Below are 16,474 nucleotides of genomic sequence, written 5' to 3'. Positions count from 1 at the left end.
ATCTGTTGCTGTAGCATCACTCCTGTGTGTCCTGGGTATTGCAGCTACATCTTAATGGGTGTGCAGCTACACCTGGAAGAGTCTGGGAACTACTCACTTCTGTGTTTGTGCTGTTTTAGCCCTCTGCCTTGATGCCAAATAAACTGGACACCAGCACCTGGTTGTGAGTAAAATGGCCTGGCCCCATGCTAGTGATGCTACTAGATAACTTCAGCTTCATCTAACCTACTTTGCTTACAGCTCCCTCATTTTGCCTCACTGACAGTATGCTCAGATCAGATGGTCTCATGGTAATTGCTATCAGCAAACTACCTGGCAGGTTTTGAAAGCATATGGGGTGAAATTTGTTGCACTAGCTGTTGGATATCCATAGTGCAAACATCTACTGCCACTGCAGGCTGCATGTAGGGAGGGATGGGGAACTTCTCAGCGCAATACACCAGACCTATTTCAGCTGGCTGGTTCAGAAGGAAATGATTTCTGTGCTAAAAGTGCCTATTTCTTTTCCCTGCTGGCTAAGGGAGCCAAGAGTGCTTTGCTCCATCATAGGTGACTACTAGAGACTTCTGCAGGAGCAGGCTTAACGTTGGTGTTAGCGATTTTGTGATCTCCAGCTGATGTAGCCAGTTTGGGCCATGGAATTAATGCTGGCTCACAGAAAGAGTGCTGTCTCCTGTCCTGTGTCTCTGTGCCTTCTCCTCCTCACCTCTGCCCCTGAACCAGGGAAGGGCAGGCAGGAGAAGGCAGCTCTCCACAATGGAGAGATTGTGTGGCCACACAGTCTCACCCACCATATGTGACACAGGGCTGATGCCATACCATGCTTGGTGAATAAGTGGATTTTAGTTGATAAGTCTGCATTAATTTATGAAGTATTTTAGCAAAAATCTCAGTTATGTTAATTAAAAACTAAAAGGAAAAAACCCAAAACTAGAACATACACAGTGCAATAGCATCAATGGAGCAAACGTTTAAGGGGCTCTGCCGAGGAGCTACGCCTTGGGCTCCCCTCTCCACTCATCTGCTCTTTGAATGATGTGTGCTCTTATCTGATGGAGCTTGGGGATTTCCCTCACCTAACTTTAGGTAGCTAAAAATTAAAGGAGTCTGGGCTGCTGCCCCTTGCCCTTACTGGAAAAGGGGAAGTCAGGAGCCTTAGTGATGTACCTGAGCTGTCCCCATCGCGTGTTTCCAAGCTAAGATGAGAAGGTCTCAGACTAAGGTACAGACTAACCACTAACTTTCCACTAACCAGAGAGTCCCTGCAAAGTGACAGGCTCTGATTCAAATGCTGCATGGATGAATTCCATATGTTACTGGCAGAACACAAGAGACTGATCCTGTCCCCAGTGAGACTGTAGCTGTTTGCTGCTGACAGCTGCTTTGGGAACAGGAACAGGAGACTTTATTTCTCCCCCCATTTCAAGACTGCCTTACATTGGGGTGGCCTGAACTCCTGGTTAGACAGCGAGAAGCATCAACCCACTCATAGAAGCTCACAGGCTCTGTTGCAGGCAACAATAGGAATTTGGCATCTCAATCCAATGCAATGAACCTCTCTTTGGCAGTGGTTACCTCCTGCCAGCCTCCCCCAGGAGAGCCTAAGGTCCTGCTGTGGAGGTGTTGCAGTATGTGACGCAGGCTTTTGAACTAGATGAGGAAGGAGCAGCTCATCGGACTGCCCTGCTTTTTGGTGGAGAGCCTTTCCCTTCCTGCATTCAGCATTATGACTAATTACTTCACATGCAGGCTTGCTGCTCTGCATCACTGAGGATTAGCTGACAGGGAGGCTCCCAGCCTTCCTTCTCAGCACTCACCCTTCAGCCACAACTTCAGCTCTATATTTATCCAAGACGACCCTCTTCTTAGTTCATTAGATGCATCATGATTTTTTACTACTGGGTTTAGATGAATGCCAGAAAAGCTCACCTACTCTTCCGACCATAAAAGCTTCCCAGTTGAGTCTTGCAATCAGCCTGATTTCGATTCCCTTCCAGCACAGCCTCTGAAGCTCTCTGCCCACCACAAATCTTCATGAAATGGCTTTTATGAATCCCCTATTAAAACTCAGACTATGTGTGTCTAAAAAAATTGGTCATGGTCTGCCACTTTTCCTACATGGGCAGGAGAAAGCTGGGAGCTGGGGAGGAAAGGGAATTTCTGTTTGTTAAGAGACATGCAGGTAGGATAGTGTTTTCTACTTTTACATTTTGAGACACAGAGTCTAATAGCGCCTTGTTTATGCCTAAGAAGGCTTTATATTTTCTTTGTGAGTCATCTTCTATATATGTACCATACTAATTAGACATATAAATAAAGAATTAATGATAAAAACCAGCAAAGCTTTCCCATGTACAAATTTCCGGACTATTGATTTGTTCAAAATGTGAAATTGTATCTCCAAGTGAGGAGCAATTCTTCCTTTTGGAAATGTTCAAACTACTATCAAAGCTTCCACAGAAGTTTTATCTCTGGTATAAGCATTTTTTTGAACACAACAAGAAACTCACGCTTCAGTTTGTTTCATCAAACGCTACTCTATAACTGATTTCAGCATAAGGATTAGAAATCTGCTTTTAGCTTGAAACCTTGAGGGCAGGGAATTTCAAAGCTCTGGGTGATTTATTATTTTCAGGACTGTCATTTCTGGGAGGAGACAAAATATGTATCACAGACAATCTCTTCTTTCTGGTTTATGCACAAATATAACCCCTTTCCTTCCTCTTGAAGTACATATATATATATGTACACAAATGCAAGTCCTTTAGTAAGGCTGCCTTAACAAGGATAAACATCTAAGCACATACCTGTGCAGCCTAACTCAAACCAACACCTCAGCCAGATCAGAAAGCAAAGCGCTCAAGTGACTGCTGATGCAAAGGTATTTGCACAGCATGAGCACTGCAGCTGATGGACGTAGCTTCACTTGCTTCCCTAAAATTACACTGCTTCCCTCCAGTGAAGGATCAAGCTGGAAGCGCTCAGACCAGGTAGTGAAAAGCAAAGGCCAGCTCTGCCACACCGCCCTCACCTCAACCCTGCAACTCACTATTAAAATCCCTGCAGCTAAACCTCCAGTGAGGTATCGCTGGAGATGAAGGATGGGTGAGACTAAAAGTAGCATTGTTCACGCTCCTCCCCACTGCATTTCTCTGCACAAAATGCTTTTGTTGACCTGCAAAGACCTCTATGCTCTGAAGCATGAAATCCATGAACAGACCCCTCCGACACATCACAAAACCTTTATTAGTGTTTATCAGTGACACAGATTACAGGAACCAAAGGCAATTAAATAACATTTAACTTGACCACAGACTCAAGAAATACAAGTCACATTTGGCAAGGCAAACTTCTCAGTACACGGGGTTGCTTAGGTTATTACTACACTGAGAAAGAGGAATTTCCCTTACAAGGTTCTACATATTCAGGATATTATTATTAATTACTATTGTGTCTTTCAGACAGTTCCTTTGGCAAGAATTCCCATTTTTAAGCTTTTATTATATAAAAATATAACCAATTTTCATTATGTACAAACATTACATTACACAATGTACAGGTTAAAAACACTACAAAAAAATGGCAGGCCATGGGTGAACCAAAACCAAACAAACAAAACCCCTCAATGTAGAAAACATGAAAAAAAATTTAAATACTTGCACATTTCATAAAAATTACATTAACAATTCTTTTTTGTTTGCAAATATCAAACAGTACTGATGTGATTGGAAATCTTTCCCAACGACTTCATCTTTAAGGCACATCTTGCATATTTACACGTTCGACACCAGATCTGGTCAATAACTTAAAGGCTCTCGGGAGTGACCTAGTCGTGTGCGCACAGGGACATTGTGTACTTGGGTGAGGAGCGTGTTGGGCTACACTTTCTCAGCTGTGTCCGTCTGGGGACCCAGGTATCTAGTGGAGGGGACTGGGTAGAGGGGCACCCCGATTTCCTGTAGGTCGGGGAGCCGTGCGGGGCGCGGTGGGGAGAGCAGTGTGATCGTCCGGTCAAAGTCCCTGTGCAGCACTTTCTCGTACACGCTCTGAAGCCCCACTGTTTTGGGCAGCTGGGCTTGGTAAAAGTTGTCCCTGCGCAGGGGATCCCTGGGCAGGGACGTGCTCTTGCAGAAGGTGGAGAGGGGTGCCGAGGGATGGGGAGAAGGGTGAGGGTTGGCTCGGCCGCAGGAGGGGCTCCAGCAGCGGTCTGAGTGGCCCAGGATCTTGCACTCGGCCGTGCATGCCCACAGACCTAGAGAGAAAGAGAGAGAGAGAGGAGAAACCTGTCGTTACTGCAGGAATAAATCCACATCACCTGTAATCCTCAGAGCTATCAGTCACGGGATGATTCAATGCACTGACAGTGGGAGTCGGGAATGATGCTCTACAGCACAACAAAACACCCTTGGGAAGGTCATGTCATTTTGCTAGGGACACTCCTCACAATCCCAACTTTAAGGGAAGCTTTTGGGGGAGGAAAAAACTCCAATCCTACAGTACTTCCAGCACCTGCTAATTTGTGCTGGGCACTCAGTGCGGAGATGAATCAGCATCGCACTGACAGGCAGTTTGAGCCATTCAGAGTCAGGCTTCCCTCTCCACAGCGATCGCCCTGCCTAATCACTGTGCCCCAGGGATGGGTCCCTCTGTGCACCTCCCTGTCCACCTCCCCGTCTGCGGAGCTAAGCCCCTACCATTCTGCATGTGCGTGATGAGATCTTTCTTCAGGGCATCTCCGCTGATATCCGAGTCGCTGTCATTGAAATCGCTGTCGCCTTTGCCGCTGTCTTTGCCACTGAACTTCTCTGCCTCTCGGCCGGAGATGGTGTTGAACGAGTGCCCCTTCCAAATGGCCACGGGGGGAGCAGGCTCCTTGCCATAGCTCGGAGTGGCAGTGAAACCCTGCTGGGGTGGGAGGATCAAAGGAGACGTGAGAGAGGGAAGTGGTGGAGGGTAAATCAACATCAGAGCTGCACTTCTGCAATTCACATCCTCCGAGATGCCACACGCTGCCCCCCCCCCAGCCCCCTTTCCCCACAGCAGGACCTTACCTCCCCACTCGGCCCTCTCAGTCTCTTCTGACCCTCATAGAGGCAAGTGCTGTCACTGCTGCTCTCAGCAGTGGAGATCTCTTCGGCAGCTGGAGAAGGGTCGGGGCTGGTGAAAGAGGTTTTGCTGGGAAAGGTTCGTACCTCAAACACATTCCCCCTCTGGCTGCCCTCCTCCTGATGGCCCTTCTCTAGGTGGGAGATGTCTATCTGGTCCTTCAAGGATGAGTTGGTTTTGATCACGTTCCCCTTCTTGCGCCTGTTGCAGGTGGTGGCGATGGTGATGATAGCCACCAGGAGGAGGGTGCAGCTGCCTGCCAGGACGATGATCACGATCAGAGGGATGTCCCACTGCAAAGCCTTTCCTTCCCAGGAGCTGGGCTTGGCTATCTCCTGCATACTGGAAGGAGCAGTGGCAGTCACCAGGAAATTGACTGTGGCTGTTGTGGCCAGGGGGGGTTTGCCATTGTCCGTCACAGTGAGGATGACCTTGAACAGCTGCCCCAGTTCTTCAGAGAGGTCGCCCCTCAGCACAATGTCCCCAGTGGTCGGGTTGATGGTGAAGAGGTCCTGCTGGGGCTCTTCCAGGAAGGCAAAGGTGAGCTCAGCGTTCGCCCCATCATCTGCATCTCGAGCTTTGATCTGGGCCACCAGGGAGTCACGAGAGGTCTGGCTGGACACGCCAATTTCTGCTGTCCCGTTGGTGAGCACTGGGTGGATGATGACAGGAGGGTTGTCATTCTGGTCCACCATCCTCACTTTGACAAGGGTGCTGCTGGACAGCTGCGGGGAGCCACCATCAGTGGCCTGGATCCTCAGGTCCAACTGCTTGAGGATCTCATAGTTGAACGTCCTGAGAGCATAGATGGCCCCGGTGGCAGGGTCCACCGATACGTAGGTAGAGATGGGGGCCCCCATGACCTGTGTCTCCAGGAGTCTGTAGGTGACCTTACCGTTGTGGCCAAGATCGGGGTCACGGGCCACCACGGTGGTGATGTAGGCACCTGGCGGGTTGTTCTCTGGCACAGCCACCTCGTAGAGGGGCTTGGCAAAGAGCGGTGCGTTGTCATTCTCATCGCTCACCCGCACTGTGTACTGGCGGACGGTCTTGAAGGGTGGTGAGCCCAGGTCCTCGGCCACCACAGTGAGGTTGTACTCGGGGATGCGCTCGCGGTCCAGCGCTGCTGTGGTGACGATCATGTAGCTGTCCTCGTAGGCTCGCTGCAGGGCAAAGTGGTCGTGGCCACGGAGGCTGCAGCGCACCTGCCCATTGGCACCTGAGTCACGGTCTGAGGCGCTGACGAGGGCCACAAAGCTCTCGCTGGCCGCCGCCTCGCTCACGTAGGCCACACCGGCAGCGCTGGCAGCCCCGCGGAGGGCGCTGATGCTGATGCGCGGCGCGTTGTCATTGACATCGGTGAGGCGCACGACGACGGTGCAGGTGGCGGCACGAGGGCTGGTGCCGCGGTCCTGGGCTCGCACGTCCAGCTCGTAGGTGCGGGTGCGCTCATAGTCCACGGCAGCCTCCAGCGTGAGGCGGCCTGAGCGTGGGTCGAGGCGGAAGAGCCGCCGCGCCTCGGGGGGCACCTGGCTGCTGAAGGCGTAGACCACCTCGCCATTGGGGCCCTCGTCAGGGTCGACGGCGTCCAGATCGAGCAGCAGGGAGCCGGGTGGTGCATCCTCGGGCAGCTCCACCGTGACTGAGCCCTGGGCGAAGGCGGGGCTGTTGTCATTGGCGTCGAGGACACGGACATGCACAGTGGCCGTGCCCGAGCGTGCTGGGCTGCCACCGTCCTTGGCCACCAGCTCCAGCGTGTAGGACGGCTGGCGCTCACGGTCCAGCTCCTGGAGCAGCACCAGGTCAGCGCAGCGTGCCCCATCTGCCCGCGTCTGCGCCTCCACGCCAAAGTGGCTGTTGAGGGAGACCTGGAAGCTTTGGATGGAGTTGGAACCCACGTCCTCATCCACGGCCACCTCCAGTGGGAGGCGAGTGCCAGGTGCGGCGCTCTCCGACACCTCCAGTGTCATCTGGGCACGGGGGAAGCGCGGCGCGTTGTCATTGATGTCGCGCACCTCCAGCTCCACGTGCACCAGGCGGTAGCGCTCCCGCCAGCAGCTCACCACGTCGAAGGCGAGGACGCACTGGGGGGCCTGCCCGCAGAGCCGCTCCCGGTCCAGCCCCGCTTCACCGATGCTCAGCTGCCCGTCCTCCTCCCGCACCCGCACCAGCGAGCTGTTGCTGAACTGCCGCATCAGCCGGAAGCTCATCTCCCCCGGCGCCTTCACCGGCATCTCGTCGGCCAGAGTACCGATCACCGTGCCCGGCGCGCCCTCCTCGTCGGTGCGGTACCTCACCGTCTTGCCGCGGGACAGGGCCAGCAGGCAGGCGGCGGCCAGCAGCCGCAGCGGGCTCCTCATGGCTCGGCCCGACGGGGCGGTCTGGGGTGGCAGTGCGAGTGTTTGTGTGTGCTGGGGGCGATGCACGGTACCGGCCGCCGCTCTGCACTCCCTCCACGGCTGTCTGCATCTTTCCGCGCCTCCGCGCCGCCTTTCATAGACGGCGGTATGCAAATGAGAGGGCGGCCGAGCCAATGGGAGGCGGCGGTCCCCGAGACGGGGCGGTTCCCGCGGCCGGCGCGAGCGGGCGCGGGGTGCGGGCGCGGGGCGCTGCCCTTTGTCTTCATCAGCTCTCCGGGGTTTGGGGTTTTTTTCCCCCCTTTTTTAGCCTTTATCTCCTTCTCCCCCCTTTATTTCTTTTATTTTTCCCTTTCTTCTCTTCCCCTCCTACCCGTCTTTTCTCCCTCTCGGGATGCGCGGCAGCGGAGCTGGGGCGGGGGGAAGCGCGGGAGCAAAACGCGCGGCGAGGCTTGTTAATCGTGCCGCAGGTGCCGTGTCGTGTCGCCCCGTGTCGTGACATGCCGTCCTGTGGCGTGGCATGTCGCCCCGTGGCGTGTCGCGGCGTGTCGGTGCGTGTCGCGGCGTGTCGCGCGGTGGTTGCGCGGATTAGCGGGTTTTTGGGGAGGGGGGTCGCGGCATTCATCTGCGCGGCCGGGGTGGTGTGTTCCTCGCGTGAGAGCCTGTGATCAGCAGCGTTAAGTCGCCTTTCAGGAGGTGTCCCCGCATGCTTTAGTATGCGTGTCACCGCCCGAGTTTCTTAAGCCTGGGGCACTAGCAGGCGAGGAGGGAAAGAAAAAAAAGAAGAAAAAAAGAAGGGGAAAAAAAGTTCCAAATAGGATTTAGCATAAGCTTGAGGAGATTTGGAAAGGTTTCAAAGATCAGGCTGTATCAAAGGCTTATGAAGCCCTCGTTAGCTGTAGAAATATAATAGCATGGCAGGCTATCCCATTCGAGGAACCAATGTCTGTATTATTTCACTATGACAGGCTAAAGGGAGAGAAAGTTGAACAGTTTCCACAGAGGAGTTGGACTAAGTTGAATATAATGAGCAAACGCCACATGTATCCATTATGTCCCTCTATTCATTCCCAATCACTGCCATAACTCTTTGACTAAACGATGATGAGCGCTGAATTACACACAATGCCCTGCTCATATTAAAATACATTTAAGACCTATCCCTCCTGGTGCCCTGTTACGCCTATTCACAGGATTTTCCTTTTGTCCTAATAGAGCCTCTCTGGGAAGCAACACCAGTCTCGTTCCTGAAGAACAAAATAACAGCATGAGGCTGAAACCTGGCACGAACGGGGGGGAACGAAACCATCTGCCCCGTGAGGCACCAGGGCCCCGCGCGGAGCCCCGAGTCCTGAGCAGCCTCTCGGTGCCTGGGCAGCCATGGGCAGGAGGCTAGGAGGGGTTGGAGGCCGGGGGTCCTGAGGGGCAGCTGAGTCCCCGGGAAACTGCGTGACCTTCATTCCCTCATTCCCTCTTCTCTTTCTTCCTTTCCCTTCTTCCATTTTCTCTTCCTTTTCCTTCTTCCTTGCCTCCTACCCTTTCCCTTCTTCCCTCTTCCCTTTCCTCCTTTCCCTTCTTCCCTCTTCCCTTTCCTCCTCTTCCCTCTTCCCTTTCCTCCTCTTCCCTCTTCCTTTTCCTTCCTTCCTTCCTTCCTTCCTTCCTTCCTTCCTTCCTTCCTTCCTTCCTTCCTTCCTTCCTTCCTTCCTTTTCCTTCCTTCCTTCCTTCCTTCCTTCTTTCTTTCCCTTTTTCATCTTTCCTTTCCTTCTTTCATTGCATTTTAAAGGAAGAAGGGGACACAAACGGGACGTGGTTCGTTCCCGCTCGCCCCGGTTTCCCCTGCACACCCGCTCTGCCGCGCACCCGGCCGATGTGGCCCTCGCGGCAGGAGCACCCCTGGGCGCTGCGCGGGCGCTGCGCGGGGCGGCACGCGCGGGGGGGTGCCCGCAGCGCCGGCTTATGGAAATAAGATTTAAATGGGGCCTCGGCGCTGGCTGCGGGGCCGGGGCCGGGGGGCCGCTCTGCCGTCAACAAAAGCTCCCCAAGCTCCTGGTTTCCATACAAAAAGCCTCCGCGCGGCTCCTTCCTCCCGGCCGCCGGAGCTCCGCAGGCGGCTGTCCAGCGGGGCGGGCAGCGTCCAGGCCGGGCCGGGCCCGGTCCATTTGGGTCACCCTGGGCCCCCCGAGACCTCTTGGGCCGGGGTCCGGGCCGGAGTCCGGCGACCGGGCCGGGCTGCGCGCCTGGGAACGGGTCCAGCGGCCGGGAGCGGGCAGCGGGCAGCGGGGCGGCCCCTCGTGTGTAACAGGATTATCTTTGCCATTTCAAGTTCCATACAGCATGTAATTTATTTTTAATTAGGATTAGATCGAGCAGGGAAGGAGACCAGACCTTACCCTCCTCCTTTGCCCCTCCCCGCAAAGGCATGGCTGTTCCACGAGGAGCTCTTATTCTTTATTAAAAGAAATAATCAATCAATCAATAAAGCAGGACCTACATTCGTCTGCCATGCACTTTGCGGGAAAGAAGGGTGCAAAGGGCTGTATTTTCACGGTGTACTCAAATATCTGCATCAGAAGAGGCTTGGAAATCCTCCTTTCCCATCCACTCAGTCCCCATCTCATGCACTTTCTATCCAAAACCATTCTTAAGAGGGCCCCAGTGGGGTCTTGCTCCTCTTGCCTTTTATTTGGAGGGCAAATGCACTTTCTGTCTGCCTGGGTTCTTCTTGTTTCACAGTCATGACTTTGATTTAAAAAAATATCTGTTATCAGCCACTCTGCTGGAGCAAAGCCTTCTCTCCAGTAGTTTGGGTAAAGTCCATTACAGAAATGTTCTGAAAGGCTAGTGAAGAATCCTGTTTTGCAGCTCAGAAATAAACATACGGATCAGCTGCATTAAAAGCACTTCTTTGAAATATTGTGGTTAAACAGCCCAGATTGGTTGATTGCTCCATGCGGAGACATATGTTCTTGCAAACTGTGCGTATTGTTACTAATGGGGATTCTCACACCACAGCCTTTCCTTTGAATCTGAGGCGCTGGTGGTTTCTCTGGAGCTGTTGCAAGGTTGTTTTAATAATTTACCAGCTCTCTTGCACTTAGCGTTGTTGCGGAGACTCAGAGCCTGCTAAGAAGCTAAGAAGGAGGCATTTAGCAGTGTCCGGAGGTCTGATCTCTGCTGCCAGGCTCCTTCCCGTACTTCTTAAACACAGAAATCAAAGCTGCTCCCAGAGTTGGTGTCAGGCAAAGGAAAAAGCAAGACTAACCTCCGACCCCTGTGAACCTGAATGCCTGGGTAATGTGCTGCTCCCCAGGAGTGGAAGCACTCGTAGACCACCAGCCTGATGCCAACAGCAACCAAGGCAGCGTTGGCCAGCAAATCACTCCAGGTTCTCTTTTTTTTAGATTTAAATTTACTTTTTCGCTGATTCTGATCCAGCTCTTAGAAATAAAGTTTGTGGGTGTTTTTCCCCTCTCCCCACATATTGCCTTACATGGGGTGACAAGCCCCCAGGATCTCCTCTTCCTCCTCTTCCCTTCACTCCTTAGCTAAGCACAGGCATTTACTGCTCTGGCTCTTTTCACCATCACCTACAGCACAGTAAGTTTTCAGATGTCCCAAGGTGCCAGTGTCCCCCGTGCAACAGGTTAAGACTTTCCTCCTCCCAGCAGCTGCCTGAGATTCTCTCCAGTGGTCTCTGTCAATAGAGATAAGTTAGAAGATGTTCCATTTTGGGGCTGCAGGAGAAGGTAAGACTCCCTTAAGAACGTAAGAGGTCCAACTGGGTACCTCAGTATCACAGCCACCTTGAGGGAGAATGTGCAGCTTAACTCACATGCTGGGTGGTAGAAGCAAGCTAGGTTTAAGAAGATGTGGCTGTGTTATAAGTGCTTCCCCATTCCTAGGAGATCTTAGGGGCACCAATCCCCTGGCTATTCAAAGCCCCCATCTCTCCTTGGCCCTGGTTTCCCCCATGGTGACTGCGTGCCCTCAGGGTGGTGGGATGGGATCCCCTTGTAGCACAAGCTGTGGCTTTTCTGAGCCTTGCAGGAGGAGCCAGACTATCTGAGCATGGTCTCCAGCTGGTCCTGCTCACCCCTGTACCCAGAGGGTCTGGTCATCTTCTCTCCAGCTGTGAAGTCGAGACACAACATGTCCCCCCATCCCTCATCTCACAGTCTGCAGAGGGGTGGCATGACCTCCCTCCCTAGAAACCCATCTCCACGCTCAGCCTCTGCCTCTTTCTTCTTGGGCATCCCTGCGGGCTCGGCTGCCTTGGAGTGATCTACAAAAACAAAGGAATTCCTTCTGCTTCATAGCCTAAACAATCCCCCCCTGTTTAATCATTTCTGCTGCAACCAAGGAAGTGTGGGTTAACCTGTCAAGCTCCACAAGCCTGGATGACCAAAAACTCTGGAAAACAAAAGAGTGGAACGAAGCAGCAAAGGGTTTTGTTGCTCGATGACTGTGTTGGAGGGTAGCATGCAGCATTGTGCTTCTGTCTCTGGCCATGCAGGCTATAGAAGACAGAGGCTGCGATCCTTCCTGTGAGCTGTGTGTTGGTACCAGGGTTATAAATCATCCCAATCATTTGTTTGTTATATTTGCTTCAAATGCTTCCCTGCCTGTATCTGCCCTCTGTGAAATGTGAGTTAGAAGAAAGAGTTTGTTTTGGAGAAGAAAGGAACTGCTTGCCAATACCCCCCACCTGGCAAAGAGTTTTGATTCCACAGGGAATTTATTTTTTAATTGGATTAATTTCTAGCTGATCCTGAAGGAGCAGCTGGGGTCTTTGATTCAAGAGGTTAAAACAAAGGGGCATGAAACAAAAGACCAGTTCTTCACATTCCCTGCACAGTGTGGGCCTCGTGCATGCTGCCTGGAGGTATCCTCGGAGCAGTGCATTCCTGAAGGTCCCCCCACGTGGCCCTCAGCCGGGGTCTACTGCAGGCTTTTCTGGGGTGCTCCCTATGCTGTCTTGCCTGCAGGGGGGCTAGATGTTTTTCCGTCCCGCCCCACAACCCAGCTCATGATCCCACATAACCTTACCCTTTGGTGTCCCACCCCTCTTCTTCCACCTGTTTTCCAGCTGTCTTTACCCTGTCTTTCCTGCCCCAGAAGGATCAAGGAGGCTTTTCAGCTGTTAAACCATAAGGCGGGTGCCCAGGTTCAGTTCTCAGCTCTCTCACCTGTAACGAGCTAATAAGGCTCAGCCCAACCAAGGTCTGGGGTATTTAGGTACTCAACTGACATTGAATGCCATGGGAGTTGGACATATTTTAGCCTGGATGAGGACTTGAGGCTCTCTTAGGCTCAGGCCCCTATGTCCGCAAAGCACTTCTGTACCTCACAGCAGTATTGTGAATCAGATGCACTGCAGATTGTGGGTATGTTGGACAGATAACAGCCCAAGTCCTGCCGTTTGCCCATCATGAGGAGATCAGAGATGCCCTTAGAAGGAACAACCTTTATTATGCAGGTCCTTTCTGGCTATTTTGCCTCGGTGTCTTTGGTTTTAAGGGGTGCAGGTAACAGAGCCATTATTCACACCAGGCTCCAGTGTAGACCTTTAGAAGAAACGCCTACCCTCTCCATAGCTTGGGGTCTGGTCAGGATGTTGAAGAGGGGAGCTGCATGGCTTCTCTGCCTGGCTGTTGTGAGTTGGTGCTCCCCCTCCACGGCTGCTGCTGTACATCTGGCTGGGATGTCTTTCATACCACTTTGAAGGTGTCCGGGCTGGTATATTTGGCTTTCCTCCAGCAGCTCCTTGTTTCCTCCTGGGCCTCGTTCACACTCTCCTCCTTGAAGGACTGTTTGGGATTTAGGCTCTTACGAATGATGAATGGGTGGAAGAAATCCACCTCTCAGCTACCAGGAAGATGTACAGTCCTCTGCGAATACTTATGAGTGGTAGTTGTGCTGGGCTCCACTGATTTCTGTGAGAGGCAAGGTCCTAGTTGGCATTCAAGGTCCCTTCCTGAATGTCCTTCTGCTGCCCCTGGCCAGCCAGTGTCACCCACCCAGTGTCATCCACCCAGTGCCACACTAAACAAGCATGGCCACATCACTCCTTGGGCTCTACCTCCTTCCCACAGTTTCTGAAGTCCTTCCCAGTAGGAATATCCTTATGTAAGCACAAGGATAGTTACAGACATGCTGATATATTGTTACTATGCCAATAAAAATATCCTCCCCATTTCTCTGCTGTCTCTGTATTTTCAGTCTTACTCTGCACACGTGATTTCCATGGCACAGGAGGGGACACCAGGAAGCAACCCTCATTGAGGTCCTGGAAACAGTGAAGTTGCATTAGCGTGTTGCCATGTTCGAGCTAATTAGCCCAGTGTCACAGCAAGGTTAACGAACTTGGGCACAGCGCCACAGTTCTGATTCCCAGGCTAGGGGTGCTTTGCAGGTTCATGCCCTGGTCTGCTCTTGATTGTTTCCCAGAGGATTACGGTGATGGGTGGCATGGGGGAAAAGTGCGATGGAGAGGCAGGAACTCAGCCTTGTGCAGGGAATCCCTTCCTCCATCTCGCCTCTCCTTCTCCCCCCTCTTCCCCCGCCTTGTCCTCCATCTTAATCGCGCCTCAGCTTGCAAAGTCAGAGCCCCCCAGCTGTGAAGGACTAAGTCTCTTCTTCTCCCAACCTCCTGAGCGGCAACAGGCTGCGAGCAAGAGTGTGCCTCGTGTCACTCCTGTTGAAGAGGCTGTGAGAGCCGGGGAAGAGCCCGGGCGCAGGCGGCTGCCGTGCTTGGCTGCCTGCCAGGGCAGGAATGCTATTCACTCCCGGGAAGCCGGCAAGCATCCTCCCGCAGCTGGCTGCCCCCCGGGCCGGGAGTCCTCCCAGAGCAAGGGCTCGTTGGAGCCTCCCAGAACTGATGCTGGGAGTGACTTTGATCAGGCTGCTCTTCTTCATCCTGGGTTTAGGATCATCTCCTTTTCCTATCTGCGGGTGGGGCTCAGAGTTAAACCTCCCTCTCTGTCTCCACTTTATCATGCTGGGTTTCTTATAAGGACTGATTTTAGCTCCAACGACTGCCAGCCTGTTGCTGCCTGACATGCAGGCAGCTCTGGGCAGAGCAAGGCAGAGAAATGGCACACAGCAGGAAAGAGGAGGATGGAGAGCAAACACATCCCGTTACAAGAAATTTGGAAAGGCTTTAGATATTCATACTGAGTCAATGAGAAGTAAACTTTTCAGAAGCCTGGGGACTAGTGGAAATCTGGTTCCTAAGTCATTTATGTGCTCTTGAGTATTTTCACCCTGGATTTTTCTTTAAGGTTTTCTACTACCATATTTTGCTGCATTTCATGAGTTTGGGGTGTTGCTCGGGATCAGATGAGACTGCTTTATGAGGCCACAGGAAGACTTTCTCTTTCAGATTGCTTTGTATCCAAATCTGCCAGTCTTTAACCTCCACAGGACTTTGACCTCCAGAGCTACAAAGCATTCCTGTACTCACTGCCCATCTTTCATGCACGGCGATTGCTCATTCTGCATGTATGCTCTGCTGAAGGGGTCTAGCTGAGGAGGCACAATGCCGGCTCTGGGGCTGGAGCTGGTGGTAGGGTGGAGAGGGGCAGGGCTGTTTCCTGTGGCTGAGGGATGCATCTGCACCATGGCCCAGAACCGTGTGCTTGCCCTTCTTTAGGAGATAGACAGTCCCCAAATGTCACCCGTCCCTCCTGCACCTGTAAATGTGCACCACAGCAGGACAGAAAGGCGATCTGGAAACCACTGCAATCTCTACGGCTACATCTATAACACTGAATAAAATGCTCCATACTCTGGCTCTGCTTAGCTTACTTCTGCAGATGTAGCCCATGATGATATGGCCCTTTTCCAGTCTGGGGGGAATTACCTGTTAGCTTTTTCAAGTTTAACCATCTGGTGCATTCACTTATTTAATTTACTTTAGAAAGAGGTGCACAATTTTACATGTCACCCGGTGTCTGTGCGTTTTGCATCTTGAAATATAGCACGTATTTCACATGTGATCCCCAGGAAGAAAAAACATCTGGCCCCAGCATCTGCAGAATTCTGTTCCGAAAAGTTAAATTGTTGTTGCTTTTTGAGCGCTGTAATAAATGTGTGGAATGATCTCACAAAGAACCAGCTCGAGGCTTAGAGAATAGGTGCTAAAGAAATGCATCAAATTAGATGAAAAAAAGAGGCATAAAATCTATGTTATTCCCCAAAATAAGGGCTGATGGCTCAAGCGGCTTTTCTGTTTGCTGCTGTACTAAACATCAAATTCATGTTTCTGCCTAAAAGTATTTGCATCTCTGCAGCAAGCAGATCTGAAGGCTTTGTTTTGTGGGAGAGGTATGTGGTGGTGAGTGAGAAGCAGCAAATGATGCAGTTGGGCATGGTTTGTGAGCCAAGGGTCACAGATGGGTGAAGCTTCACAGAAGTTAAAAGTGACACAAACAAGCCTTTGGAGATGCTCCTGGAGTATCGTGAGCACTTAGAACTGGAGAGGTTTGAGCTTGCCTCAGCAGCATCCTGTATGTCTATGTTATATATGATAATGAATGTGATAATTATTGGAGCTAATTTATAATATGTGTGTATTATATCTGAGTGCCTCCTCAGTAGGCTAAGACAATGCCATGAAAGTCTAAAGAAATGTGAAATCTAATTACTGTAGCTGTGTAAGTGAAGTAATGAGGAGCTTGAGAGTGTGACTGATAAGCAATTAGATACTAGACTAATGAGCAAGCTGTCTACAGTCCATCAAAAGAGTAAGGGAGGCTTGTGCAAGACACTCCTGGCATTGCAAAGAGGAATATATACCGTATCCGAATGCAGCTTTCCAAGATACAGAACACAACATGAACACATGATGCTCACTAATGAATGGAGACTGTATGCTCAGCTCAGGGATAAAGTCATTAACCAGTCAAAAAACATGTGACAGACCCACAAGCAATAGGGACAGCAAAAAGTACAAAATACGAGAAACTGCAAGTACATACAGGAGAGCTGCTGCTTGGATTGAAGGTGCTGG

At 51.7% G+C, this 16,474-nt stretch overlaps 1 protein-coding gene across 2 annotated transcripts; it reads right to left on the bottom strand.

Moving 5' to 3' along the window:
- Positions 1-3,223: 3,223 nt before the first annotated feature.
- On the bottom strand, positions 3,224-7,584 carry PCDH8 (protocadherin 8). Of its 2 annotated transcripts, none has more exons than XM_030477285.1 (3): positions 5,052-7,584; positions 4,695-4,902; positions 3,224-4,252 (listed from the first exon to the last, which is right to left on the bottom strand). In XM_030477285.1, the coding sequence occupies exons 1-3, from the start codon at positions 7,464-7,466 to the stop codon at positions 3,879-3,881; spliced, it is 2,997 nt and encodes a 998-aa protein (XP_030333145.1). In that variant the 5' UTR covers positions 7,467-7,584; the 3' UTR covers positions 3,224-3,878. The 2 variants fall into 2 exon arrangements, with proteins under 2 accessions (XP_030333145.1, XP_030333144.1); XM_030477284.1 differs by having other exon boundaries at positions 4,695-4,905; positions 5,052-7,583.
- Between the last annotated feature and the right edge of the window lie 8,890 nt (positions 7,585-16,474).

Source organism: Strigops habroptila, chromosome 2 (genome assembly GCF_004027225.2).
Source record: "Strigops habroptila isolate Jane chromosome 2, bStrHab1.2.pri, whole genome shotgun sequence".
NCBI classification, from domain to species: Eukaryota; Metazoa; Chordata; class Aves; order Psittaciformes; family Psittacidae; genus Strigops; species Strigops habroptila.
This window is presented reverse-complemented; position numbering and strand designations above follow the sequence as displayed.

What these genes read in the sequence shown, in the direction of transcription:
- PCDH8 (XM_030477284.1), bottom strand. Translation starts at nt 7,466, where the DNA reads ATGAGGAGCCCGCTGCGGCTGCTGGCCGCCGCCTGCCTGCTGGCCCTG. An exon ending in TGAGAGGGCCGAGTGGGGAG is followed by an intron (nt 4,906 to 5,051) that starts GTAAGGTCCTGC and finishes CTCCCACCCCAG; the next exon opens with CAGGGTTTCACTGCCACTCC. An exon ending in CATCACGCACATGCAGAATG is followed by an intron (nt 4,253 to 4,694) that starts GTAGGGGCTTAG and finishes CTTTCTCTCTAG; the next exon opens with GTCTGTGGGCATGCACGGCC.